Source organism: Panthera uncia, chromosome E1 (genome assembly GCF_023721935.1).
Source record: "Panthera uncia isolate 11264 chromosome E1, Puncia_PCG_1.0, whole genome shotgun sequence".
In the NCBI taxonomy this organism is placed as follows: Eukaryota; Metazoa; Chordata; class Mammalia; order Carnivora; family Felidae; genus Panthera; species Panthera uncia.
The window spans coordinates 57,284,246-57,309,064 of record NC_064814.1 but is presented as its reverse complement, the minus strand read 5'-3'; the positions used below and the strand labels follow the sequence as shown (position 1 = coordinate 57,309,064).

The 24,819-nt window shown below is 53.3% G+C and overlaps 3 protein-coding genes across 12 annotated transcripts in view; 2 read left to right on the top strand and 1 right to left on the bottom strand.

Moving 5' to 3' along the window:
* Positions 1-247: 247 nt before the first annotated feature.
* Positions 248-5,886, bottom strand: MIS12 (MIS12 kinetochore complex component). 2 transcript variants are annotated; one of them, XM_049637201.1, is made up of 2 exons: positions 5,801-5,886; positions 248-2,039 (listed from the first exon to the last, which is right to left on the bottom strand). In XM_049637201.1, exon 2 carries the CDS (start codon positions 1,997-1,999, stop codon positions 1,379-1,381), a length of 621 nt encoding a protein of 206 aa, XP_049493158.1. In that variant the 5' UTR covers positions 2,000-2,039; positions 5,801-5,886; the 3' UTR covers positions 248-1,378. The 2 variants fall into 2 exon arrangements, with proteins under 2 accessions (XP_049493158.1, XP_049493157.1); XM_049637200.1 differs by lacking the exon at positions 5,801-5,886 and adding an exon at positions 5,362-5,491.
* On the top strand, positions 5,660-16,700 carry DERL2 (derlin 2). 9 transcript variants are annotated; one of them, XM_049637188.1, is made up of 7 exons: positions 5,660-6,096; positions 7,215-7,280; positions 9,238-9,311; positions 10,372-10,465; positions 11,917-12,112; positions 12,340-12,430; positions 16,203-16,432. In XM_049637188.1, exons 1-7 carry the CDS (start codon positions 5,680-5,682, stop codon positions 16,306-16,308), a joined length of 1,044 nt encoding a protein of 347 aa, XP_049493145.1. In that variant the 5' UTR covers positions 5,660-5,679; the 3' UTR covers positions 16,309-16,432. The 9 variants fall into 9 exon arrangements, with proteins under 9 accessions (XP_049493145.1, XP_049493149.1, XP_049493148.1 ...); XM_049637192.1 differs by lacking the exon at positions 5,660-6,096 and adding an exon at positions 6,128-6,385 and having other exon boundaries at positions 7,218-7,280; XM_049637191.1 differs by lacking the exon at positions 5,660-6,096 and adding an exon at positions 6,129-6,385.
* A 5,336-nt stretch (positions 16,701-22,036) lies between these two features.
* Positions 22,037-24,819, top strand: part of DHX33 (DEAH-box helicase 33) — a 14,988-nt gene continuing 12,205 nt past the window's right edge. The window contains exons 1-2 of the mRNA XM_049637185.1: positions 22,037-22,377; positions 24,447-24,607. Of these exons, the coding sequence (XP_049493142.1) occupies positions 22,104-22,377; positions 24,447-24,607 (435 nt within the window). The 5' untranslated portion in view covers positions 22,037-22,103. The remainder of the gene's footprint in view (positions 22,378-24,446; positions 24,608-24,819) is intronic.

Sequence of the window (24,819 nt, the reverse complement as noted above, 5' to 3'; positions counted from 1 at the left end):
ATACTAGGAGATTTTAAATAAACTACAAGCATGAAGCACCGGGCTGGCTCAGTCAGTGGAGCACAGGACTCTTGACCTTGGGGTCAGGAGTTCAAGCCCCACGTTGGACATAGAGGTTACTTAGAAAAGAACAGTAATAATAAGCTACAAATGCAAAAATAGAAAATTTTCATTTGGGTAGAAGGTCATACTGAAAAAGGAAATATATCATGACATTCTAGACAGCAAAAAATCAAAAACCAAAGCCTTTAAAATATATGCATTTAATGTACAGGACTAGAAAAGACTCTTTGATAATACACATATCCCAGGTAAACACAGGCATCTTTAATCTATGAATATTTAATTGCAAATATTAATGCCCTGAGTTCCTCTTCTATATAAAGGAGAAACTCCAAACCCTGTTCTTTAGGAAGACGTGGCAGGCAAGCAGCACTATTTATCCTCTTGCTCTGGGGACAGGACATTGTACGTGGGTTACAGAAGAAAAGTATTAGACTCCACTAAATTTAAGCACAAGACACAGCTAAAATTTCCCACTGCGGGAACTAAATATTTGATGCTTAGGAGTGTCAATAAATAAGATAATTAAATATTAGGCACAGCGCAGATTCCAAAACTAACTGAAGTGTGAGAAAAAATGATATAAATACCTAGCGGTCATTTCATATAAACCTTCCTACTGGCTGCGTTCCAGGCTTCCCTTTCTATTCCGGAGAGATCTGCCAGTTCCTTGTCCACGCACGGTCTTCCACGGCTGGGCTCCCAGACAGCAAACCGTTTCCCGTCACTGAAAGCCTGATCACGAAAGGATTTATTTTAGGAACAAAAACAGCTTCTTTCCTCTTTACTAAAGAGCACGGGTGTGTTTTCTGCTTGCTTCTGTCCCTTGGCTAACTTCCCCACGTAAGACACGGGGGCGGGCACGGGCAGGCAGTCTGTGCTGGCTCTCTCCAGGGGCAGTGGCTGGGTAATAAGGAAGCCACCCACTTAACCCTTCTCTCACTTGATCGCATCCAAAGAGTAAGTCAAAAGGATCAAGGTTACACAGGACTCGTGACCAAGGCGGAACGTTTAGAAACATCCCTGACGGGCCAAGCCGGCTCTGCCTCCTCAGTCGCGCCCCGCGGTGAGCTGTTACTGAACCAGGGACCCTTCCCACCTACTAGAGTCTCTGAGGGACGGACAGATGCTCCAGAGATCAGCCCAGGCGGGCGTGGGGACACCTCAGGAGAGCAGGCCAAAAAAGAGGGGGCTGCGGAGTACAAGAGAGCCCGAACAGAGCAAAGCCGAGAAACGTATGGTTCGCTAGAGTAAGACTCATCCTTGACATAAATCCTCTGTGACTCTACTGACGGGTCCTGTTACTGCCTAGAAGTTAAGATGCTTTCAGTCTTTTGCCTTCCCTTTCCACACTGTCCCTAATATTCTGTAGTTTCCTGGAGTTCTGGACCAGGAACGCCAGGCTCTCCCTAAAATCACTGGTCCCCTGATCTCTGCCAGCATTCTCAAGCTCGTCAAACAAAGCCAGTGTCTGTCTGAGTTTGGCCTGAACAATCTTCTGTTCCTCCAGTTCTGCGAGCAGGGCCTGCTGGGCGCGTGCTTCAGTCTTGTATCTCTCCTGCAACTCTTCAATTTCTCTCTGGAGAAGCTGGAATTCTTTCTCACCACAAGGGTGCATCTCCTGGGCTTTATCCTCCGGAAGCAAGACGTTTGGGGGGATACGCAAAACCAACTGTAAAAACAGCTGCTCCATTTTGCCAAAGAGGCTGTCAAATCGTCCTTTCATGAAGCCAAGAAACTTCTCCGTGCATTTACGAATCTGGACGGGGCTGATCTCGCAGCCCGGGATGCCGTCCAGCTTCCTCAGGATAACCTGCTCCACGGCCTGCGTCACCTCGAACAGGTAGTCCTGAAACGCAATGTAGGTCCGAAGCATGCACGTCTGCGGCGTAAACCCAAAGAACTGGGCCTCGTAGGCCATTGGATCCACAGACATCGTGGCTACTTCTGCTGTGTTAATTTCCACGGTGAGAAATCTGCAAATGTCAACAGGAGAAAATCCATTTGGACAAGCAATCATCGGACGAAAGGAGCAGATTGTATGACAGACAGCGGTGAGCAAGCAAGCAAGCAAAAGGAAGAAGCCGACAAAACCTAAGGAGTCTGTGCGCCCTGATGCGGCCTGCTCATCCTCAACAGGATACAAACCCGGCCCCCCGGGGGCCCTCCCCCCCCCCCCCCCCCCCCCCGCCTCATTAGCCAGGGCTCTGGGCTGGGGCTCAGTCTCCTGAACTGTTACCATCCAGGGCAACATTCACATTTGGACGGATGACCTAAGACTCCGTTTCTTGGGTTTTGACGGTTTTCGTCCCTTTTCTCACCTGGCCGCCGCTATTGGTAACCCCTCCCCAGCTGCTCCCACATACTGACCATGACCTCATATGCCATTCTCCAACTCCTCTCTTCCCGTAATCAAATGACACCACAGCCTTCAAGGCCCTCAGTGCTGAGATCCGCTTCCTTGCTCGGTCCACCCACTGCACTTAGGCTCTGCCACCCAGCCCTCCAACCACACCCCTGCCGATGTCCTCAACCTCCCCCCGCCCCGCACCCGCCACCCTACGAACCCAGCCATCTGAAAGCCCCAGCTGCCGCTGACCGAGCCTCCTGTCAGCTTTACAACCATGACCTGATTTTTCAAGGGTCTGGGGGTCATTCCTTTCGAGTGTAAACATCTAGGAAAATAGCACTCAGACCCCCTCCCCCCGCCCCAGCACTGCGGGGATTTAACCAAGGCACCCTTTTCCGAGCTGTACACTACGCTTATTCTAGAAACGGGAGTGGCCTCATCATTCCTTCAGATAAAGGCAGTCAGTTCAAACAAACGGCCAGCTCAACCACCAGGTGAATGCGGGAGAACCTTCATGAAACAATTTGAAGCAAATGGTGCAGGCCACAGGCTCCTGGGTGGCTCAGTCGCTTAAGCACCCGACTTCGGATGAGGTCATGATCTCACGGCCTGTGGCTTCCAGCCCCGCGTCGGGCTCTGTGCCGACGGCTCAGAGCCTGGAGCCTGCTTGGGATTCTGTGTCTCCCTCTCTCTCTGCCCCTCCCCAACTAGCACTCTGTCTGTCTCTGTCTCTCAAAAAATAAAATTAAAATGTTAAAAAAATTTTTTTAAATAAATAAATTTAAAAAATGGTGCAGGCCAATTTTTTTACAGGAAGAGAAGGCATCGTTAATCTCGAGAATTCGTGTTATATGACGGCTAAATCGTGTTCAACTGGTGGGCTGCCTAAAGTGGGCAGAATTTCTGGGGCGCTTGGGTGGTTCAGTCGGTTAAGCGTCCAACTCGGCTCAGCTCATGATCTCAGGGTTCGTGAGTTCGAGCCCCACATCGGGCTCTGTGCTGACAGCTCGGAGCCTGGAGCCTGCTTCGGATTCTGTGTCTCCCTCTCCCTCTCTGCCCCTCCCCCGCTCGCAATCGCTCTCTCTCTCTCTCTCTCTCAAAAACAAATAAAACATTAAAAAATTAAAAAAAATAAAAATAAAGTGGGCAGAATTTCTTTCTGCCTTTGTAACCCCACCCACAGACGACACGACGCACGGTGACCTGGACATGCGCACCCACGACTGTAGAGAGGACTGTGGCTTGGCAGGATTTCCATTTCCTCGCGCTCCCCAACGCCTCCCTTCAGATCAAGTTCAAGCTCTTTGGACACGGCTTGCAAAGGCCTTCATCCCGTGACCTCCCCCAACAGCTGTCTTCCCGGCTAAGGACCTCGGACGTGCATACGGAGTATTTCCTATTTCACGGCACTTTTTGGTCCTTCCTTACTGGATTCTCCCGTCTTTCAGCTCCCATAGGAACCTGCTCTAGTGTTTTAACGTACGTCTTTTTCAGTCCCCCTGTCATTGATCTGCTAGGTGTCAGATATTCCTGACACGTGGTTTTGTATACACACGCACGCTACGTTTTCACATCTGCAGCCACGCCACGTCATCACACTCCGCGTTCCGACGAAGTTTTCCACCGACTCTATCACACGCGTGAACCACACTGGACGTGCCCACTCCGCTCTCGGCACCTTGCTTCCAGAACTAACCGTGTAAGGAACACCCTCCTGTAATGTTTCCCCGGGGACCTGCAGGCTATTTACACAGGCAAGTAGTTGCCGGGCCACGCAGCTTACTCATGCGTGATGCCACTAAATACCGCCAAAATGTTCTCCAGAACTCCGGGGGAGGGGCAGAGGTGGCAGTTCAGGCTGACTGACACACCCCCCTCGCAGTCCGAGAACATTTCTCATGTCTTCACCAACACCTGACACTATCCAACATCCTAATTTCTGCCAATCTGGTAGGTGTAACATTGTTTATTTCTTATTACTTTTTGAGAGGGAGGGGGAGGGAGCAGAGAGGGAGAGAGAGAATCCCAAGCAGGCGCCACACTCAGCACAGAGTCCTACACGGGGCTCGATCTCACGAACCCTGGGATCATGATCTGAACTGAAATCAAGAGTCCGACGTTTACCAGACGCCCCAGGCACCCAAATGTTTTAGAGTGTGGCTTTGTGAAAACCAAAAGTACGTACCCCACACACAGCCTGGGCGCTGAGGGCTGAAACTACCTACACTCTCCCCACCCCCACCTTACTGTTTACATTAGCGTGACTCTACTATCCTGGGAGACCAGAATATTTTCACTATTCAAACGGCTTGACTGTGCAGTATGAACCCCCCAAAAGATGGATCAACTCTTCAACGGGAAACCTCAATAATCTGCACCATGAGATTCTCTGAAACCCTCGTCTCTGCTGTTTCCACCAATGCTAGGCGGTTAGGGCAGGATCCTGACCCAATCCCGATCAAGCCCCCAGGCGGAAAGATCCACCTTAACCCAACCCTGCGGTTCTCAATACTTTCCCAATTTGCCAGTCATCCCTTTGAGAGACCGACTGCCAAAGCTCCGAGGAGGGGTTCCCACCCCCACCCCCCCCACCAGGGCAAGCAATACATTCAGCACGGTTTTACCAAAGGGTCGTGAGGGTGGTACTCGGGGAGCAGACTAACTTTTTTAAGCTAATTTATTTATTCTTTAGTCCTCTCTGCACCGGCGTGGGGCTCTAACTCCCCTCCCGGAAAGGAAGAGTCGCACGCTCTCCGGACCCAGCCAGCCAGGCGCCCCCAGGCGAGACTATTTTAATGCGGATTTCTCTGATCGCTGGTAAAGTTGGGCAACGCGGCGTGTGCAGACCCGCTCCGGGGGGGTTCTCCCCGTGCGGTACCCACTCCTACCCCGTGACAGCCCACCCTCCCCAGCCTTGCGCTCGGGCCCTTCGTCATCCGCCACCACACCTGCCGCTCACTCCCCGTTCCGGAAGCCGTCACTGCTTCCCGACCGCCACCCCAACGCGCCGTGACGCTCCTCGCTTTGCCGGCCAGGACCCGACCACTCTCTTCCACCAAACCCAGCAACCTTCCTTCCCCGAGGTGTTTTCGTCCCCCCAGGGAAGGGCGCCGTGGCCCAGCACCCGCTCCGAGCCGCCGCCACGGCTGGGATTCTCTCCGGTCCGCCCGCCTCGCCTCCGCCGCTCGGGGACCGCCGCGCAGCCCCGACCCCGCCGGGCGGGGACCACTTCCGGCGCGCAGCCCCCTCCCGCCGGGCCCCGCGGCATGCCGGGATCTCGGGGCAGGCGGCGCGCGACCCGGCGGGCGGGCGCCCGGCGGCGGTGCCGAGCGCGGCCCCGTCCCTGCCCGCTGGTCCCCGGAGGAGACGCAGCCCCGCGGCCCTTACCCGAGCGAGCGGGAGGGGGGCGAAACCGACCACGCGCCGGCTCCCCGCCACCGCCTTTGAACCACCGCCTGCTGCCGCGGAGAGGCGGCTCCGCGGGCTCCCCGGCAACGGGCGGATTCCGGCCTCCGCGAACGAGGGCCCGGGCGGGACGCCGTCGGGCGCCTGATTGGCCGGCCGCGCGGGGCCGCGCCTCGCTCAGACCCGGGAAGGGGCCGGGCGGGAAAGCCAGCTGTGGCCGGCGCGGATTGGTGGAAGGAACCGGGACTGACACGCCTCTCCTCGACGTTGGTGGGCTGGTGGGTGGGGCAGCTGGGCGGGGCCCCCGCGGAGCCGCAACTCGCGGTTGGCCGGCGCGCTTTCCTCAGCGCTCTGGCGATTGGTGGCGGGCCGGGCGCGCGGCGCTGATTGGGCGGCAGACCTCTCCGGCCCCGCCCCGCCGCCGGGGCTGACTGGCGGAAGGGGAAGTGGGGGGGGCAGGCGGCGGTGGGGAAGATGGCGTACCAGAGCCTCCGGCTGGAGTACCTGCAGATCCCACCGGTCAGCCGCGCCTACACCACCGCCTGCGTCCTCACCACCGCCGCTGTGGTGAGCAGCTGCAGCGCCCGCTTCTCGCCGTCCGCGCTGGATGCGAGCGGGGCCTCGGGAGACTGGGGTCTAGGCCTCGGGAAAGCCCAGAGGGGCTGGTCTCGGGGGTGGGCGGAAGGCATACGGGGCTCACTCTGGGGTTCAGGATGACCCCGGGGGCGCCTGTCCAGTGACCCGAGGAGGGAGTGCTGCTCCACGAGGGGTTGAGGATCAGGGCTGCTGGTCAGTTCCTGAGACAGGAAGGCCGGACCTGTAGCAGGTCGGGGCTCCGGGAGCCGCCCACCCTGGAAAACGAGTCTCAGAGCTCAGGCGATGGGCAGGTGCTTCCGTGGTGGCTGGTGGCGAGAGGGTCCGCTCGGTGGAGAAACTTAGACGTGGAAGACAGAAAAGTGGAAGTTGTCGAGAGGGGAAAGTCTTGAAATAACGGGAGCCCGGACCTAGGGGTTGTCGGTATGCACCCGGCCCCCACAGCGGCAGGGTCTTCAGTCTCGGTTCTTTGAGTGCTGCGCACAGCGGTTTCAGGTGGTGGCCAGGTGTTCTAACGTGCCCTGTGTCTGAGATGTCACTACCTGCCACCTTTGCCTTCATGTCAGCCTCGACTACTGCAACATGGAACCCAGTTGTGTTCTTGCGTTAGGTGTGAGGGATACAAAGAATTGTGCCACTGCAGCAGAATTTTTTACCAGCCTCTTCCTCCCTCGTTAAGAAAGCCTTAATGGATGGAACCAAAGCACCTGGGAGTTGGAAATCCTGGGCCTCCTCCTCTTTTGTTGTAGACGTTTTGTTTCTTGATCAATTTGCCTTAAGAAGCTCTTTCTTTCTCTTTCAGCAGTTGGAATTGATCACACCTTTTCAGTTGTACTTCAATCCTGAATTAATCTTTAAACACTTTCAAGTAAGTCGTGCATCACAACCACAGTTAACGTTTCAGTGTTTTAAACTTGCTTTTTGTGCTTTTAAGTAGCAAATTTTTCCATATGCTATCTGAAAAGAATTAGGCGGGAATATTCGATTTTAAGTCTTATTGTCTGTGGGGGGGTCAATAAAGCAGTGATTCTGCACCCCGACTGGGCTTCAGAATCACCTACAGAACTTGGAAGAGATGTTCAGGCACCTCATCATGTACCAAAATCGGAATCTGCAAGGGCAGGAATGAAGAATCTGTATTTTTAATTTTTTTATTTGTAATGTTTATTTATTTTTGAGAGAGATAGAGACCGAGTGCAAGCGAGGGAGGGGCAGAGAGAGAGGGAGACACAGAATCGGAAGCAGGCTCCAGGCTCCGAGCTGTCAGCACAGAGCCCGACGCGGGGCTCGAACCCACGAACCGTGAGATCATGACCTGAGCCAAAGTCGGGGACACTTAACCGACTGAGCCATCCAGGCGCCCCGAAGAATCTGTATTTTATTTGTAAAGTTCCCTGAATGGTTTTGATTTGATGTGTCCAGTTCCTGTATTTAGAAATTACCGGCTCAGAGTTAATATTGTAGTGTGAGAGTAGACTGGTGGTCTCTTCCCAGGGAGGGTCTCACAGGACGCCCTGTTTTGTCCACTCGCCACCTCGGGGTCATCACTGTGGTCCATTTCGGAAGCCCACCTCTCTTAGTAAATTGATCCGTCTTCCAGGGATCAGATGATAATCACAAAAATATCAGTGAACCCTCAGGTGTTTAGTGTATAGGTCTCTGTGAATATTTCCACCTCTTGCTCTGTACTTGTGCTTCCTTATATGCTTGTCTCCTGGCTGAGTTGGGGACTCTGAGATCCTGGATGCAGTTCGAGTGCAGAACGGAATTATTTCAACTTTGTTTCCAATCCTTAAGAATTTAATGATGCGCGAAGCAGGCCCGTGGACTCCCGTCCCTGCCTTCGTCGTTCACTGATCCTTCACTGCTCACCTGGCCTTTGCTGGGAGCTGTGGCTCCATCCAGGCATGCTTCCTGTTCATTTGCTCGGCTTGGTTTTGCCTGGGGTTAAACTCTTGATGACACCGTGTATCTGCATTTGGGGTCGGGGGTTCCAGGTCCGACTTCAGAGTCTCCCTGGTCCAGCTCCCCTGGGCAAGCCATTTGAAAGCCCTCCGAGTCTCCGTGTCCCCATGTGTGACACGGGGATGGTCGTACCAGCTGTCGCCGCACGTGAGATCATAGACCGTGTTAAAACATTTTAAAATGTGAAGCGCTCTCCCGTTGTGAGTAGCCGTCTTTATTGTGGGTGTGGATGGGTAGGGAAAAGTAAAGGGTGGCCACCATGAAAGCTAGTGTCCTTGTTTCTGCCGATTAGACTCCAATTATTAGAGCATTAGGTTTTTACTTGTAGGGAGTTGGCCGTTTACTCAAACTGGAACTGGAGTCTTTGCTTTAGAATTACTCTTTCCTCTGGACGGTTCTCACTAATACAGAAACGTTTCTCAGCGATTTATTTTAGATCTCTGGAGTCTCTCTCCGGCCTCTCGAGGCTATTGGTCGGACCCAACACATATGAAAGCACTCTTCTCTATTCTGCAGATTAACGTAGTCTTTCCGTCCAACTTTTTCCATAATTTGCCTGACCATATGGTATGGGCTTTTTTTTTTTTTTTTTTTTTTAATAAGACAATGACAGTCTCAAGTTTTCTGTCCTGTTGTCCCTACAGATTTCAGGGGCAAGTGGTACCTTCCAGGAATTCAGCTAGAAGCACAAAAATCCTGTGTCAGATCACGTGTGCCCCACTCTTTGGCTCAGATGGTGGCATCACTTATTCGTGGCCTTTCAACCATTGCAATCCTAGGATATCTCTTTTGTCTTAATACGGAAACGTTTCCTGGTATATTTTAATTAATCTTTTCTCTTGATTTTTTTCTCTTAACAGATATGGAGGCTAATCACCAATTTCTTATTTTTTGGTCCGGTTGGATTCAATTTTTTATTTAACATGATTTTTCTGTATCCTTTATTAAGTGGGGGTTAGCATGAAAACTGTAGGTTTACCTAGGGAAAACAAGTTAAAGCTATTAACGTTGTTATTTTTGTTACCACCTTAGCTGTAACTTCTGGGTCCTGGATCAGGGGTACACAGAGTAGCTGGTCAGAAAGTCATGTTTTGAGGGTGTCTGTCGGTCCCTGTTCCGAGGGGAGGTATTTAACCATAAGTGATTCCCCTTCTGCCCATCGGTCACTTACAGATCAGATCGAGGGGGAGGAGAGGTGGTGTAGGCGAGGCACCCAGATGCACTGGTAACTGCCAGGGTTTGCTACAGGTTCGGGAGTGGGTTCGGGAGGAAGGGCTAACATGAGGTGTCCCTGGGCGTTGGTCGCCAGCCCTGCTGGCTGAAAAGACCGTGCCCTGCGTCTGCCTGGCCTGCCACGATCTGGTTGTTGAAAGCGAGGACAAGGCCTTCTGTGCTCAGATGGTAACTGGGGCCCCTGAGCAGGGCCTCCCTTCTCCGTGGGGGCCCTCTGGGTCGAGAGGGGAGTTAGAGCTCATCTCACCTGTAGGAGACAGAGGGCCTTGTAGGGGTGACGGGGTCCCTGCCCTAGGGTGGGATCTATCGTTCTAAGTGGCTGATAATTAATTTTTCCGTCATAACGTCTCTTCTTGGATTAAGGTACAGAAATGCTGCATCTGCCTGGCCTGAAAGAGTAGATTATCACACAGGCCTTCTCGCCGGGCACTTCTTCCATCAGGTGGTGAAAACGCAAGGCTTGTGCCCATCGTGGCACAGCCCAGCGCGGGAAGGACGGGACTGATTGGAACAGGGGGTTTGTGCAGCGTCGGGCCTCGCTCCCCAGTCGCAAGCAGCGTGTGTAAAATGCGCGGCCGGCCTTGGCCCGCCTGAAAGGCCTGGTGGAGAGGGAAACACGCTGCCCCTCGTGAACATCCCTACAGAAGCGAAGCCGTGGCTGGGTACAGATAGCACGGAGCCCACGTGGACTGAAGGGATACGCTAAATTTTACTTTCTTCACGTCTGTGCACCTAACATTTTCTTAACTTGGAACCCTAAGATACCGTTACTGTCGAATGCTAGAAGAAGGCTCTTTCCGAGGCCGAACGGCAGATTTTGTATTTATGTTCCTTTTTGGTGGATTCTTAATGACTGTATCCTTCAACAAGTAGAGCAAATACAGGAAAACATTGAAGGACACCCTCTGTCTTCCTCAAGCTCTCTGCCTGTCCTAACAACTCACTAGATAAGCTGAACCAACAGATAAAGGCGGACCTCCAGACTTTAGCCTCAGGGTCCCACTATCTGTTTTACAGTGTGCTTTCTGTGACCGCTCTCTGAGCCTACAGGTTGGACAGGATGCTTTTCTCCCGTGAGCCAGTCGGGGGAACTTTTAACCCAGGTGGGTTACGATTAAGTGCGTTAGCTGTATCCTTGTCGACGTGTGTATATTTAAGCTAAGTTGCCAAGACATTTATTTGGATAGCACCCAAACTGATAAATTATTATTATTTTTTAAGGTTTATCTCTAATTTAAAAAATTTAAACGTTTATTTATTTTTGAAGGAGAGAGACAGAGTGTGAGGCGGGGAGGGGCAGAGAGAGGGAGGAAGACAGAATGCAAAGCAGGCTCCGGGCTCCAAGTTGCCAACACAGAGCCCGACGTGGGGCTCGAACTCACAGGCCACGAGATCATGACCTGAGTCGAAGTCAGACGCTTAACCGACTAAGCCACCCAGGCGCCCCTAATGTTTGTTTATTGTTTTTATTTATTTATTTTTTTGAGTTTTTTAACGTTTATTTATTCTTGAGAGACAGAGACAGAGCATGAGCGGGGAAGGGGCAGAGAGAGGGGGAGACACAGAGTCCGAAGCAGGCTCCAGGCTCTGAGCTGTCAGCACAGAGCCCGATGCGGGGCTTAAACCCACAAACGAGAAGACGACCCGAGCCGAAGTCAGACGCCTAACCGACTGAGCCACCCAGGCGCCCCTAATGTTTGTTTATTTTTGAGACAGAGTACAAGCAGGGGAGGGGCATAGAGAGGAGGGGACAGAGAATCTGAAGCAGGCTCTCTGCTGTCAGCAGAGAGCCCCATGTGGAGCTCAAACTCATGAACCGTGAGATCGTGACCTGGGCTGAAGTCAGATGCTCAACCGACTGAGCCCCCCAGGCATTGCGATAAATTATTATTAAAAAAACAAAAAACAGAAAACTATTGTCACGGGTATAACAGAACGCCATCCTGTCTGACAAGGTGGTTTTGGCCCCAGTTGGCTCTACTCACCTCATAAAGGTGCTGATGGCGAGCGAAATTTCATGTGATTATTGACCAAGGAACTAATATATTTTCCAAACAGCGGAGAACTTCATGGACACAGAATAGTAACTGGAAGCGGCTACCCTGGAGGAGTTTTGGCCCGCGCAGATTTTTGCCTGGTCGCTCTGGGTAATTGTTTTCAGGCTTTTTTTTTCTCCCCCCTCGAAAGGCGTAAGTACCGTTGGAGCTCCGTGACGCAGACCCGTTAGAGCACAGCTCTCTGTCCTGGCGCTCAGCCTTCCCTGTCACGCTTCTGACGCTGACCTTTTCCTTGACGCCGTGTGCTAGCTCTTTGGGCTGTTCGTGAGTCTGGTTTTCCTGGGCCAGGCCTTCACCATAATGCTCGTGTACGTGTGGAGCCGAAGGAACCCGTACGTCCGCATGAACTTCTTCGGCCTTCTCAACTTCCAGGCCCCCTTCCTGCCGTGGGTGCTCATGGGCTTCTCGCTGTTGTTGGGGAACTCTGTCATCGTGGACCTCCTGGGTGAGTCTCGCCACTACTTCGTGCCCTCCGCAGCCACCCTTTCTCGCGTCTGCGGTCCGGCCCTCGCTCGTACGGGACCGTGTTAGGGTCATGCGCTCCAAGACCCCCCCCCCCCCCCCCCCAGCAGTATTTAGTTTTTTAGCGCTTATTAATCGTATCGACGTTTCCTAAACGCGTGCGGTCTGTCGGGGGTCCTCCCCTCATTCTTCCTTTCTCGGGGATTCTAGGCATCGCGGTTGGACACATCTACTTTTTCTTGGAAGACGTATTTCCCAATCAGCCTGGTGGAATCAGAATTCTGAAAACGCCATCTGTCTTGTGAGTATTCGCCACCGGGTTGCGTGTTGCTTGCAGAGAAACCGGTGCGGGGTCCGCGATCTGTGTTCTTGGGGGGCTCCCGGAGGTCCTAAGGACAGTAAGTATTTGCAGATTGAGCCCCTGGCTGCGGCTGAAGAGTGTGTCGATCGGGCCAGAGGTGGTGCCCGAGGTGGGCAGGAGCGAGGTCAGCAGGCTCGGGACGGCCGGAGAGTGGCGTGCCGACGGCCACCCGCACCTCCTGTGCCGAGGGGGGGCCCGCTGGTGTCCGGGACAGCTACTGTCTGGGCTTACGGGGGGGGAGGTGGCAAAGTGGGCAAAACTGGCCACAAGGAAGTTTCTAGGGGTGGTATTTCTGGCCTTCCAGAAAGTAAGATGAGTAGAGATAGAAGGAGCAAGCCGGACTGCAACCCCAGTGCAGGCTGTTCCGCCAATCAGCTGTGTGACATTAACACAGTCCCCCGTTGGGGGTGCCCGGCCGGCTCAGTTGGGGGAGTGTGCGACTCCTGATATCGGGATCGTGAGTTTGAGCCCTATGTGGGGTGTAGAGACGACTTGAAAGAAATCTCAGAAACAAAAGTCCTCCTGTGTTTTGCAATTTCCTCTCCTGAGAATAGAGCTTTGATTTGTAAGACCTTTTTCTACTCCAGAAAGTTGTGTCCTTGAGACATATGGCATTTAAAAGGGGCCACCTGAGGGGCGCCTGGGGGGCTCAGTTGGTTAAGCGTCCGACTTCGGCTCAGGTCATGACCTCACGGTCCGTGGGTTCGAGCCCCGCGTCGGGCCCTGTGCTGACAGCTCAGGGCCTGGAGCTGCTTCGGATTCTGTGTCTCCCCCTCTCTCTACCCCTCACCTGCTCACGCTCTGTGTCTCTCTGTCTCTCAGTAATAAATAAACGTTAAAAAAATTTTTTTTAATAAAATAAAATAAAATAAAAGGGTCCACCTGAGGAGTAAAATGTGAATTTTTAATCAGATGTTGGGGGCGCCTGGGTGGCTCAGTCGGTCAAGCATTTGACTTGGGCTCAGGTCATGATCTCACCGTTTGTGGGTTCAAGCCCTGCTTTGAGTGAGCCCAACTTCTCTCTCCCTCTCTCTGCCCCTCACTCGCACCTTCTCTGTCTCAAAAAAAGCCATATGTGTGTGTGTGTGTGTGTGTGTGTGTGTGTATAAAACGTTGGTTGTAGAACAGTTAAGCAAAACAGTCAAATCCTACGTAGTCCTACCACTCAGCCATAACCCTGGCTGTCATGGTTGACGTTGTGATACATATTCTTCAGTCTTTAACTGTCTGCACTTTTTAAAAATGCCGTTTCGTAACCTTTTCAGTGTAATAAGTCGTCCTCATTTTCCCATCACGAACGTCCTACAGAACTAACAACCGCGTGATAGCGTGTGGTCCACAGGCGGCATGGTTTCCTTTGCATCCCTGTGGATAGACGGCGACATTAGTGGTTGCTTTTCCCTCCCGCGCTTGGCGTGGCTCACATCCGCGGTCGTTTTCCAAGGATGCGTTCCCATTTGTTTGTTGTTGAGTCTACGTGTCCGTCGGCAAAGCTTCCGTTTCCCCACAGCCGTGTCGAACGTGGGAGTATCGGGCTTGCCTTTTCTTAGGTGGACAGCTGTAAGGTGGCCGTGTTTTTATGATGTTCTTAAACGTTTACTTATTAGAGAGAGAGCACGTGTGCACGTGAGCGGGGACGGGGCACAGGGGTCAGTTCCGCGCCCCGCGGCTTCAGGAGTGGTGTCAGCACGGTGTGTGTGCACTTACCCCTTTGTGTGAGGCCGCTTTCACTCACTCGAACGTGTTTGACATTGACCTCCATCGTTGCACGTATCGGGAGTCAGTTCCTTCTTTTGCCGTGTGGTGTTCCGCCGTGAACGTACCGGTCTTTTCCGTGGTTCCCTATTCACATGGACGGTGAGGAGCTGTCCTTTTTTTTTTTTTTTTTTCCCCCCCTTTTTAAGTGTATTTTTGGGAGGGGGAGAGAGGGAGACAGAAGTTCCAAAGCGGGCTCTGCACTGACAGCACAGAACCCGATGCGGGGCTCAAACCCACGAATCGTGAGATCGTGACCTGAACCGAAGTCAGATGCCCAACCAACCGACTGAGCCACCCAGGCGCCCTGAACCCGACTCCTATTATCATGAATGTATTGACTATTTAGTGAACCCCACACGTAACCAGTCTTGCATCGCTGTGCCCCTCACCCCCCACGTGGACGCCTTGTTCATCCTGCTCTGCCTCGGCCCCCCGTGGTGGCCTCTGTCTCACGGGGAACGTCCTCTTGACCCAACTCAGGCTTTGCCACCCTGTACCGGCCCCTCCGTGCGTGCACGCCCCGGTTGGAATTTCGACTCCCTGTGCCAGGATGTTCCTGAAATCCCCGTGTCGCCCTGGGCCACCATGGTTCCTCTTCCTTGCGTGGACACCTACTCTGTCCTGTTAACGTTCGGAAAGTAAAAGTGTCTCGGCTTTTAACATGCTTCCTTTTCATCAGGAAAGCAAACCTTTTCATGTTTATTGGCCATTTGGGTTTCTTGAATGGCCTTTTTACCCCTGTATTTTTCTACTGCTGGGTGTTTGCTTTTATTGTTAATTTGTAAGAATTATTCTCTTTTTTTGTTAATTTTTAAGAACTAAAGAAGCTCACATTGAAATATAGATGCTTTTTTCTGACCCCAATATAAAACAGAAGTTTCCAGATACATTTCTAATTTTGTCAACTGTGGGGTAAGTGTAATCAGAAATATGAATGTAAACAGTGGATGCTGCTTTAATGGTTAGTTCTTTTTTTTTTTAATTTTTTTTAATGAATATTTATTTTTGAAAGAGAGAAAGAGAGATACAGAGCGTGAGCAAGGGATGGGCGTAGAGAGAGACACAGAATCCGAAGCAGGATCCAGATTCTGAGTTGTCGGCACAGAGCCCGACGCGGGGCTCGAACCCACAAACCTCGAGATCATGACCTGGGCCGCGGGTTCCTTGTATGCGTGGGTGCGTGCACCATTTGTCCCTTGTGACAGGCTTGTTTCACGGAACACCACATCCTCCGGGTTCATCCACATCGTAGCAGGTGTCAGAATTTCCTTTCTTTTTAAGGCTGAATAACATTCCTCTGTGATTTTGTCTGTCTGTCTGTCCATCACTGGATACTGGGTAGTACCTTGGTGGTGGGGAGACATTCATAATAAACTTAGTGAAAATCAGGTTACGAGGTAAATAGTGTGGCCTAATTTTCTTAAAAGCGTACGTATGAAAGCTCTGCAAGAGTAATGAGAACATTAACCACGATTCTGGAGATTTAGGATATTTATATATACTTCTTGTTTTCTTTATAGTTAGCATTTATTGCGTTTGTAGTTAAAAAAAAAAAAGAGGGTGCTTGGGTGGCTCAGTCGGTTAAGTGTCTGACTTCCGCTCAGGTCACGATCTCAAGGTTCGTGGGTTCGAGCCCCACGTCGGGCTCCGTGCTGACAGCTCGGAGCCTGGAGCCTGCTTCGGATTCTGTGTCTCCCTCTCTGTCTGCCTCTTCCCTGCTCATGCTCTGTCTCTCTCAGTCTCAAAAATAAATAAAACATTTAAAAAATTTAAAAAAAAAAAAAAAAAAAGGGTCCGGGAAGTAAAAGTTAACGTAAACGTGAAATAATCGTGAAAACTTCCACGGCGTGAGAAGTGTGTGCTTGGCGGGCGGAGATGTTTGTCCGTTGGCGGAGGCCCCGCGGGACGGGACCTGCCGGGACTCTGGGACTAAACGACCCCCGTTGCCTTTCAGGAAGGCTATTTTCGATACGCCAGATGAGGATCCAAATTACAATCCGCTACCCGAAGAGCGGCCCGGAGGCTTCGCGTGGGGCGAGGGCCAGCGCCTCGGCGGTTAGAGCAGCAGCGCCGCTAACGGGACCGGCTGGGAAGGACTCGGTGACACACCCGCGGGGGTCGTTTTATCCTTTGTGTTGCAAAAGCGTGGACACTTGGCGGCTTGGCAGAGCTCAACTCCAGAAGCACTTTATGGAATGGTACAGTAGTGAACCCAGCGGGCGCCGGGGGCGGTCGGCCCGCGGCTTCTCGCCACGCCGGCCCCGAAAGCGCGACCCCCGGAGCCAAACAACTGGAGACACAAAGCCGCCGCCGCCACCGCCGCTCGCGAGCAGGTGCGGGAGGCCGGAGCCGTGTGGTGTGGGCTCAGCTTCCCCTCCTCCTCCTCTTTGACAGACGAGGCCGTGGGGTAAATGGAGGTTTCAGAGAGGACAAAATAAAACTGAATTCCGTCTCGCTCTCGCTGAATCCGAGCTTTTGTGTGCGATCCGCTGAATCGCGAGGTGCTCGTGCAGGCCCGGGCTCCTCCCGGGCGCCTCCGGGGTCGGCGCGGCGTTCGCCGGGATTCCGTCTCAACGTGGGACGCGTGTGGCGGGCGCGCCGTGGCCGGCGTCCGTGGTCCTCGTGCACGACGTGGCTCCAGCGGGAAGATCGGGTTCCGTGCAGACAGTTCGTTCTCCGTCTGGGTTTTGCAAAACTGCAAGTGGTCAGATGAGCTGAGAAAAGAGAGGGTGGGGGGGGGCGGTTCTCGTAGCAGCGGGAATCTGGTGGCAGGAGGGCCGGCTGCGGGCTCGTGTGGCGTCGTATTTTCTCCGCTTGAGTCTCTCCATCAAGAAACAGCCGGGCCAGGACCGGTCACGGCCGCCCTTTTGGAAAACAACAGGAAGAGCTCTCTGAGGCCTGGAATGTTGACTGTGGAGGCAGATGAACAGGTGCCCGTCAGGCAGGGGTCCACGGGTCTCCGGCTGGTTAACTCTGTCGTTCTGTTTCAGGAAAAGCTGAGAAGCTTTTCGGAGCCATGCATCTGGTTGACCGTCACAATCAGGTAGAAATCAGTCAGGGTCCAGAGGAGCAGAGACTTAATGCCTGTGATTGCATAAAAACTGTCCAGAACATTCGTCTCCCTGGGTCCCAGCGGGTTTGCGCTCACCCGGTCTAAGCTGTCGAGAGCCCAGACGAACGAAATGGACACCCCTAGAAAAGAGATCATTGCACATACTTTGAACACATAGCATGTAGGGGGCGTGTGGGTGGCCCAGTTGGCTTAGCGTCCGGCTTCGGCTCAGGTCGTGGTCTTGCGGTTCATGAGTTCAAGCCCTGCACCGGGCTCTGTGCTGACAGATCAGAATCTGGGCCTGCTTCGGATTCTGTGTTTTCCCCTCTCTCTGCCCCTACCCCACTCACGCTCTGTCTCTCAAAAATAAATAAATGTTTAAAAAAAAAAAAAAACAAACGTAATCAACACCCTAGGTGGGGATTTTCAGATGGTGAAGTAGATAGTAATATCTCTAAACAGAACAGGAGTAAGTGATGGGATTTAATACACATGTTCTACATGGTGTCCATAACTTTATGGTTGTTGCAATTTTATGGAATGTGGGTTAATGGGACTGCTTTTTTCCCTAAGTGATTAAAAAACAAAATCTTGAGGGGCACCTGGGTGGCTCAGGCAGTTAAGTGTCTGACTTTGGCTCAGGTCATGATCTCACAGTTCATGAGTTCAAGCCCCGTGTCGGGCTCTGTGCTGGCAGCTCAGAGCCTGGAGCCTGCTTCAGATTCTGTGTTTTCCCCTTTGTCCCTCCCCCATTCATGCTCTGTCTCTCTCTCTCTCTCTCTCTCTCTCTCTCAAAAATAAACATTAAAAAATTTTTTTTTAATTAAAAAAATTTAAAAAAAACCAAAATCTTGAAATGCTAGTCTTAGAATGTACAATCCTTATAGGATTCTTAAATTTTGTCATTGTTTAAGAAAGCTCAAATTTAACTAGGGTCTTAGAAATTCCTTATCTCGGGTCTCAAAATAGGCATCTCTAGTTTTGTCTTCCGTTAGCTAACTTTGAGTTATCGCATTCCCGGAGCTGTTGTGGTAAAACTGTGATCCTAGGATCTATTCACTGTTCATCTTAGTAGGGAATGTCTGTACGTATCAGTGACGGTAAAACAGGAAACAGATTTTGAGTCTGTGGCCTAACCACGGTCTGCCGCGGGATTTTCGTTTCCATGGTGTTATGGGATGAGAATTCCCAGGATGCCGGTCTGTGCACCTCCGACGTGTCCTGGGCAGTGGTGACGCCAGTCACCGACATTGTCACCTGACCCCCGCTTGCCTGGGCACAAGGAAAATTCTCACTTCTCCAGCTTTCCCCTCCGTCTTGATTCTTACAGACCACCCTGCTTTTTGTAATGCATGTCAACCGAAAGTGGGAATCGATACGCAGTATATGGAATCTTGTGCCCAATTTACCCGACACATATAATTGAAGGGACTCCTGGGTTCTACCAGTGACACCGAAAAGCACTAATAAGTCAGTTTGTTGTCGTAGAAATACAGTAGACATTCATTTAAAACAAATGGATGTGTAAGTTGCACCTGACCAGGAGAAACATTTTCTATGCGTTTTGGGGTGTTTTCTGCACAATGGATTTCTTTCACTTCTGTCTTCCACGCGTGTTCTTTTCCGTACCTGCGTGGATCCTAATATCTTTCATCCTTTTGTGTGGTCTCTAAGCAGAGAGCACCCAAGTCCCAGATCCTGGCAGCAAAGCCCTCGCTCTGTCTGGAGTCTGTGGAAATTAGGAAATAACTGAGCCGCTGGGTAAGGGGCTCCCTGGAATTGTCGTGTCTCCCTGACAGCCTGCGTTTGACAGGTGAGTGCCATCCCGGTCGCCGGTCACGATCCCTCCAGGGATCTCGGTGCTATGGGACATCCCCTGAGCTACTGGCGCATTTCATGAGTTTGCATTAAAGTTGTTGAACTTTAATACGCACAAGCCCCTTCTCTGCTCAGAAATTCATGGTGGCTTCTTAACCCCCGTATCAAAAGCACAGTGTCTGTCTCCCTCTGAACCCTGCCCCCATTGCCACCTATTGGGAACCGAAGTCTCTTCAAGGCCTGGTCCTGTTCCCGGCTTCTCAAGAAATCTTGACTCTACTCCATGGTCTTTCTTTGAATCCCTCGAGTGCATACAACGTACTCTTACACCAAAGTATATATCGTCTCGTACTGTTGCAGCTGCTACACGTATACGCATCGTCTCCCTCACGAGAACGTAAGCTCCTTAAGGGCAGGGTCCGTGTCTTAAAGTTTTGTCTCCCACGGTATCTAGCACAGGGCTTGGTGCGTGGGTGCTGAATACGTGCTCTGTTTCTCGATCAGCAAACTATTATCTGGTATTTTTAATTACAGAGGGATCAACGTATGTACGTGCAAACTTGGACTAGCGGCCGAGGAGGCTCAGGGTTGTCTCAGCGGGACAGAGAACTGACCATGATTAAGGGCAGCGGTCTGGTGGTCGGGCAAGCCAGCCAACCACACTGACCACCAGCCGCTATGATCGCGACAAGAGCAGCCAGTCCACAGATCATCCCAGACGAGGCGATTCACTTCCTGGGAGAAGAGCCCGGACATTCTGAATGGTTATTATCTTGTGATCATCTGCATACGCAAACAACGTTAACCACGAGACTTCCTTGGGAGGGACAGCAGATTTCAGACTCCGATGGGGGCGGGAGGTGTGGGTGGTGCCTATGTAGGAATTTAGTTTTCAGCTCTTAGCTGTGACGCTGCAGAATAGCTGGGCCATCAGGCTGGAGCCTGTGAATGCCTTACCTCCACGTGCGGTTTACTCCGCCTTCCTGCACCATTTTCAAAACTTGAGCCAACACTTAACACGGACAAATGTCACGTGAAAATCTCCATTTTGGGCTTTTCTTGAAAAACATAGGGAGATCTGGCAATGCCAGGTCTCTAAGACAGGCCATGTGCTCTATCAAGAAGTTATTTCATTCATTCCTATTACCTACTTGGGCTCTTTTTTTTTCATGTTTGTTTATTTATTTTGAGAGAGAGAGATACAGAGAGCAGGGGAGGGGCAGACAGAGAGGGAGACACAGAATCCCAAGCAGGCTCCACACCGTCAGCACAGAGCCTGACATGGGGCTCGAACTCACGAACCGTGAGATCATGCCCTGAGCCAAAACCAAGAGTCTGATGCTCAGATGCTCAACTGCCTGAGCCATCTGGGCGCCCCCGTACCCAGACTCTTGAAATCATTAGGAACATGTCTCCTCCATTAGGTTAGTCTGGGGAAAGCACCCTGGGAAAAAGGACTGATGTCTGTCTGTTACATACTCAGGGTTCGTAATTTGACAATTAACATTTAGTTACTGCTACGATGTGAATGTTTGTGCCCTGCCCCCCCCCCCCAATTCTTATGTTGAAATCCTAATCCTCTATGTGATATTAGGAGGTGGGACCCTTGGGAGGTACTTAAGTCATAAGAAAGGGGCCCTCATGATGAGATTAACACCTTACCAACAGCTCCAGAGAGACCCCTACTGGCTCCCACCGGGTGAGGACATGTCAACGGACCAGGAAGAGGGCCCTCACCAGAAGGCAACCATAAGGGTGCTTTCCAAGCCTCCAGAACCGTGAGCAGTAATGTTCTGATGTTTACAAGCCCCTAGTCTGTGCTATTTTCTGTTACAGCAGCCTGAGCAAGTTATTTCCCTTTTATTTCCCTTTTATTAGTCCCTTTGCACGGATTGCCGTGCAACTTCATATTCAGGGGCAGGAAGTGAAATTCTGCCAATTTATTCTAAACAGGCACCTGCTATTAATTCAGCATGCACATTTTCACTCACCCTTGATCCCTGCACCATGGGTAGCTGGAGAAAAATGGTCTCTTACCTGGAGGATTTTTCACACGTTTACAGATAGGACGAGTTTCCTGGAGCTGGACTTGAGAAGATGCCCGAGGCCCCTCATGGGGGCGGGTGGAAGATTTATGATGAATTCCCTGGAAATCCCATTCCCTGCCCTCAGCTGCCTGCCTCTTTCTGGGGGTAGGTTAGCATCCCAGAGCTTTGGGGTTAGGACGCAAAGGAGGGGCCGGTTGTATCCCCTTTTCCCCGCCTTTACTGGCGTGTGTGGGATGGGGCCAGGCGGCCCCCAGAGACCTTGAGGGTCCGGCCGGGACAGCCGAGGACCGGCAGGGCAGCAGGCAGATTCAGGGCCTGCATCTCGGACGGGAGAGGACCGGGGCCGCTGGGACAGTCTTCTGAGAATATTCGACCATCATAGAGCATGTGCTTTAACGCCCTCGTCTTCTGTAACGCGAGGTGGGCCACATCTGGGCGACTTTAAGGAATTTCAGGGGCTCGGTTTCTTCCCGGGGCCACCATCCACGTAACACCTGGAGAGGACTAAATCATGCAAATGTTGGCGTTCTGCTCTCAGATTTTACAAAAGTAAGCAGAGCGGGGATTGCTGCGGGCAGAGAAGGGGAAACGCGCGTTCACTGGAAGGACACAGTCTCATCTGGACACCGAAACTGTCCAGAAGATCGTCGTCTTTATCCCGGGGGTGGGGAGAAGGTCGAGCGGAACCTTACGCGCCGCCCCTCGCTGTTGTCGCTCCGGGCCGCTTTCGCGGTCGTACCACGGGCCGGGTTCTGCCCGCCGTCGCGTGCACGCCGTTCCAGGCGCCCAGTGCATGCTGGGGGGCGCGGGCCCGCCCGGAAGGCCGGTGGCGTCCGTGAGGTCATCAGCGGTCGCCGGCAGCCCCGGCAGGAAGGGGCGGTGCGCGCTGGCCGGCGCCTGCCGGGGCCTCGGCCTCCAGTCACGGCGCGCGCCCGACATGCCGGAGGAGGCGGGCTTCCCGCCGGCCAAGAGGTTCCGGCCGGGCTGCGGGCCTCCCGGGGGGCGCGTGGTGATGCTGCTGACCGCGGGCGGCGGCGGCGGCGGCGGCGGCGGCGGCGGCGGCCGGAGGCAGCAGCAGCCGGCCCTGGCCCAGCCCGCGGCCAGCCCCTACCCCGAGGCGGTGGAGCGGCAGCGCCGGAGCCTGCCGATCTTCCAGGCGCGGGGGCAGCTGCTGGCCCAGCTCCGAAACCTGGACAGCGCCGTCCTCATCGGTGAGTGGCCGCGCCTCGTTCTCCGGCCGCCCGAGGTGCCCTGGCGTGCGTCTCCGAGCCAGCCCCGGAGCGGCCCGGGGGGGAAGCCCCGCTCTGGAGGCGCCCACAGCCCGGGGGCAGCGACCGAGGTGCCCGGCGGAGAGCCGCGCGGGGGACTTTGGGGCTTGCAAGAGTGTGGGTCCGAGCAGGTGTGGGAGGCGGCCCCGAGGGAGGGCCTTCGCGCCTGGAGGTGGGGAGCCTGCTGCCTGGGAGCCGCCTGCAGGGGAGACTCAGGGGGCACCGAGAGGGTGAGCTTCAGAGGGAGGAAGATCTCGGGGAGCGTAGCCAGAGGAACAGATGCCCCAGCGAGGGCCCATAACACAGGGAGCAACCACGCAGATCCCATCGAGCGCTCCTTCAGCAGAGCTGTGGCGGGTGGGAGTTCATTTGTCACTGGGCTGAGCAGGGGTGAGGGAGGAAAGGCAGTGAGAGCAGGCTCCTGTTGGAGAAAGGGAAGGGAGCTGAGGGATTCGAGAGGAAGCGCTCAGTGGAGAGGGAGGCTGAAGATGGAAAGTGGGCACTAAGAGCAGAGACTGGGGGGGGGGGGGCTGCCAAAGCGGGGGCACTTGGACACAAGGGCTAGATGCCCGGCTGGCCTGGAATAGGAGGAAGGGTATCCAGCAGGCTGGGGGCTGGAGAGAGGAGGTGACCATGGATGCGGCTGGGGAAGAGTGTGTAGGGGAGGGGGACTTGGCTTGTCGTGTGGAACAGGTGCAGGAGCTCTGCTGAGCTTGGGAGCCACGGGGCGTGAGGCAGGCCCTGGGGGGAGGATGGGGACAGAGGGAGGCCACAGAAACAAGAACAGGGATCGACGGCCGTGCCTCGGCCCCACTGCCAGCTCACAGATGTCTCGGTCTGCACAGATGGGTGATTTTACCTTAGTAATAATGCTCAGTCGCCTGGTGTAGGAGCAGAAAAGACGGACAGGGAGACGTTGGTCCACTTTTGGGGTTTTGCCCGGTGGGTTCAGCAGAAGGAGTGCAGCAGAAAAATCAAATTCTCAGCCTGCGAGGATAATTGGATTTTGGGCGCTAAGGTAGAAGACGCGGTGGCCAGGGAGGGAGGGATGCCCAGGTTTCCCGAGTTCTTGGTTCTACTTAGGGACCAAGGAACCCACGCGGACAGGAAATAAGGTGTGCTTGCTGCATGTAGGATGCTCAGATCCGGGGAAGAGGCAGGTGGGGACCTTCTCTGCCCTCCGGGAGCTTCTGGCATGGAGGATGGAAACTTGTAGACACTTCTGCACAGTGTAAGGTGGTCAGTGCTGGGAGGCGGTGCGGAGGAGGCCGCCGGGGCAGCCCCAGAGAGAGAGCGTGCGGGTCTGACTCATCCTGTGGAGTTTGCAAGGGAGATGTGGCCACGGCAGGTGTTGCCTAATGGTGCGGGCCAGGGGTCTGAAAGAAAGGACAGTGGCTGCTGTGTAGGAGTGCGTGTGGCTTCCAGTGGTCCATCTCGTTTATGATCTTTCTTTAAATTTTTTGTTTTTTTAATGCTTACTTTTGGGAGAGGGAGACACAGAACTGAATCAGCAGGCTCCAGGCTCCGAGCTGTGAGCGCAGAGCCCAACGCGGGGCCCGAACTCACAAACTGCGAGGTCATGACCTGAGCCAAAGTCGGATGCTTAACCGACTGAGCCACCCAGGCGCCCCTCGTTTATTCTTTTTGGCCTAACAGTTGTAGTTCGTTACAGTTGAACATACGTGTTGTTTCCCGTTACTTGCCGTCATGAGCGAAGCTGAATAAAACCTATCTGAAACTATGCCTTTACACACATCTTTGATTATTTCCTCAGAATTAATTCTTGCAGGTGGAATTGTGGGTCTAGGGTGTGCACATCTTAAAGATGTTTCGAACATAATTCGGCCTTCCGAGAAGCAGTCCCACCTAACACTCTACCAGCAGCGCACACGAGTGCCCGATGTCCCGTGGCTTTCTCGGCTCTATCAGCTTCCAGTGTTTTATCTTTTTCTCCCGACTTTGGTGAAGTTTGTTTTAGTTTGCACATAAACGAGACGTGTTTCCTCTCTCAGGGGAGACGGGCTCTGGGAAGACGACTCAGCTCCCGCAGTACCTCTACGAGGGGGGCATTGGCCGCCAGGGCATCATCGCGGTGACCCAGCCTCGCCGGGTGGCCGCCGTCTCTCTTGCGTCTCGAGTCTCGGACGAGAAGAGAACTGAACTCGGGAAGCTGGTACGTCACCTCCTCCTTTAACGACAGCCGCCCGCTCCCCCGCGCTGTGCTTTCCGGACAAGACTCCTGCACAGGGAGGCCCGCTCTTGCCACAGTCCTTAGGCCTGTCCCCGAGTCTTTCTCCAGCCCCTCACACACCGCAGGGCCGACAGGCTGTCAGAGCCATGCACTTTGCTCTCAGGATCTGTTGGCAAGTCGGATAGCTGTTTCCT

Coding starts and splice junctions, on each gene's coding strand:
- MIS12 (XM_049637201.1), bottom strand. CDS start 1,999: ATGTCTGTGGATCCAATGGCCTACGAGGCCCAGTTCTTTGGGTTTACG.
- DERL2 (XM_049637187.1), top strand. CDS start 6,293: ATGGCGTACCAGAGCCTCCGGCTGGAGTACCTGCAGATCCCACCGGTC. Junction 6,386..7,214: donor TCCTCACCACCGCCGCTGTG/GTGAGCAGCTGC, acceptor TTTCTCTTTCAG/CAGTTGGAATTGATCACACC. Junction 9,312..10,371: donor TTATTTAACATGATTTTTCT/GTATCCTTTATT, acceptor TGGAACCCTAAG/ATACCGTTACTGTCGAATGC.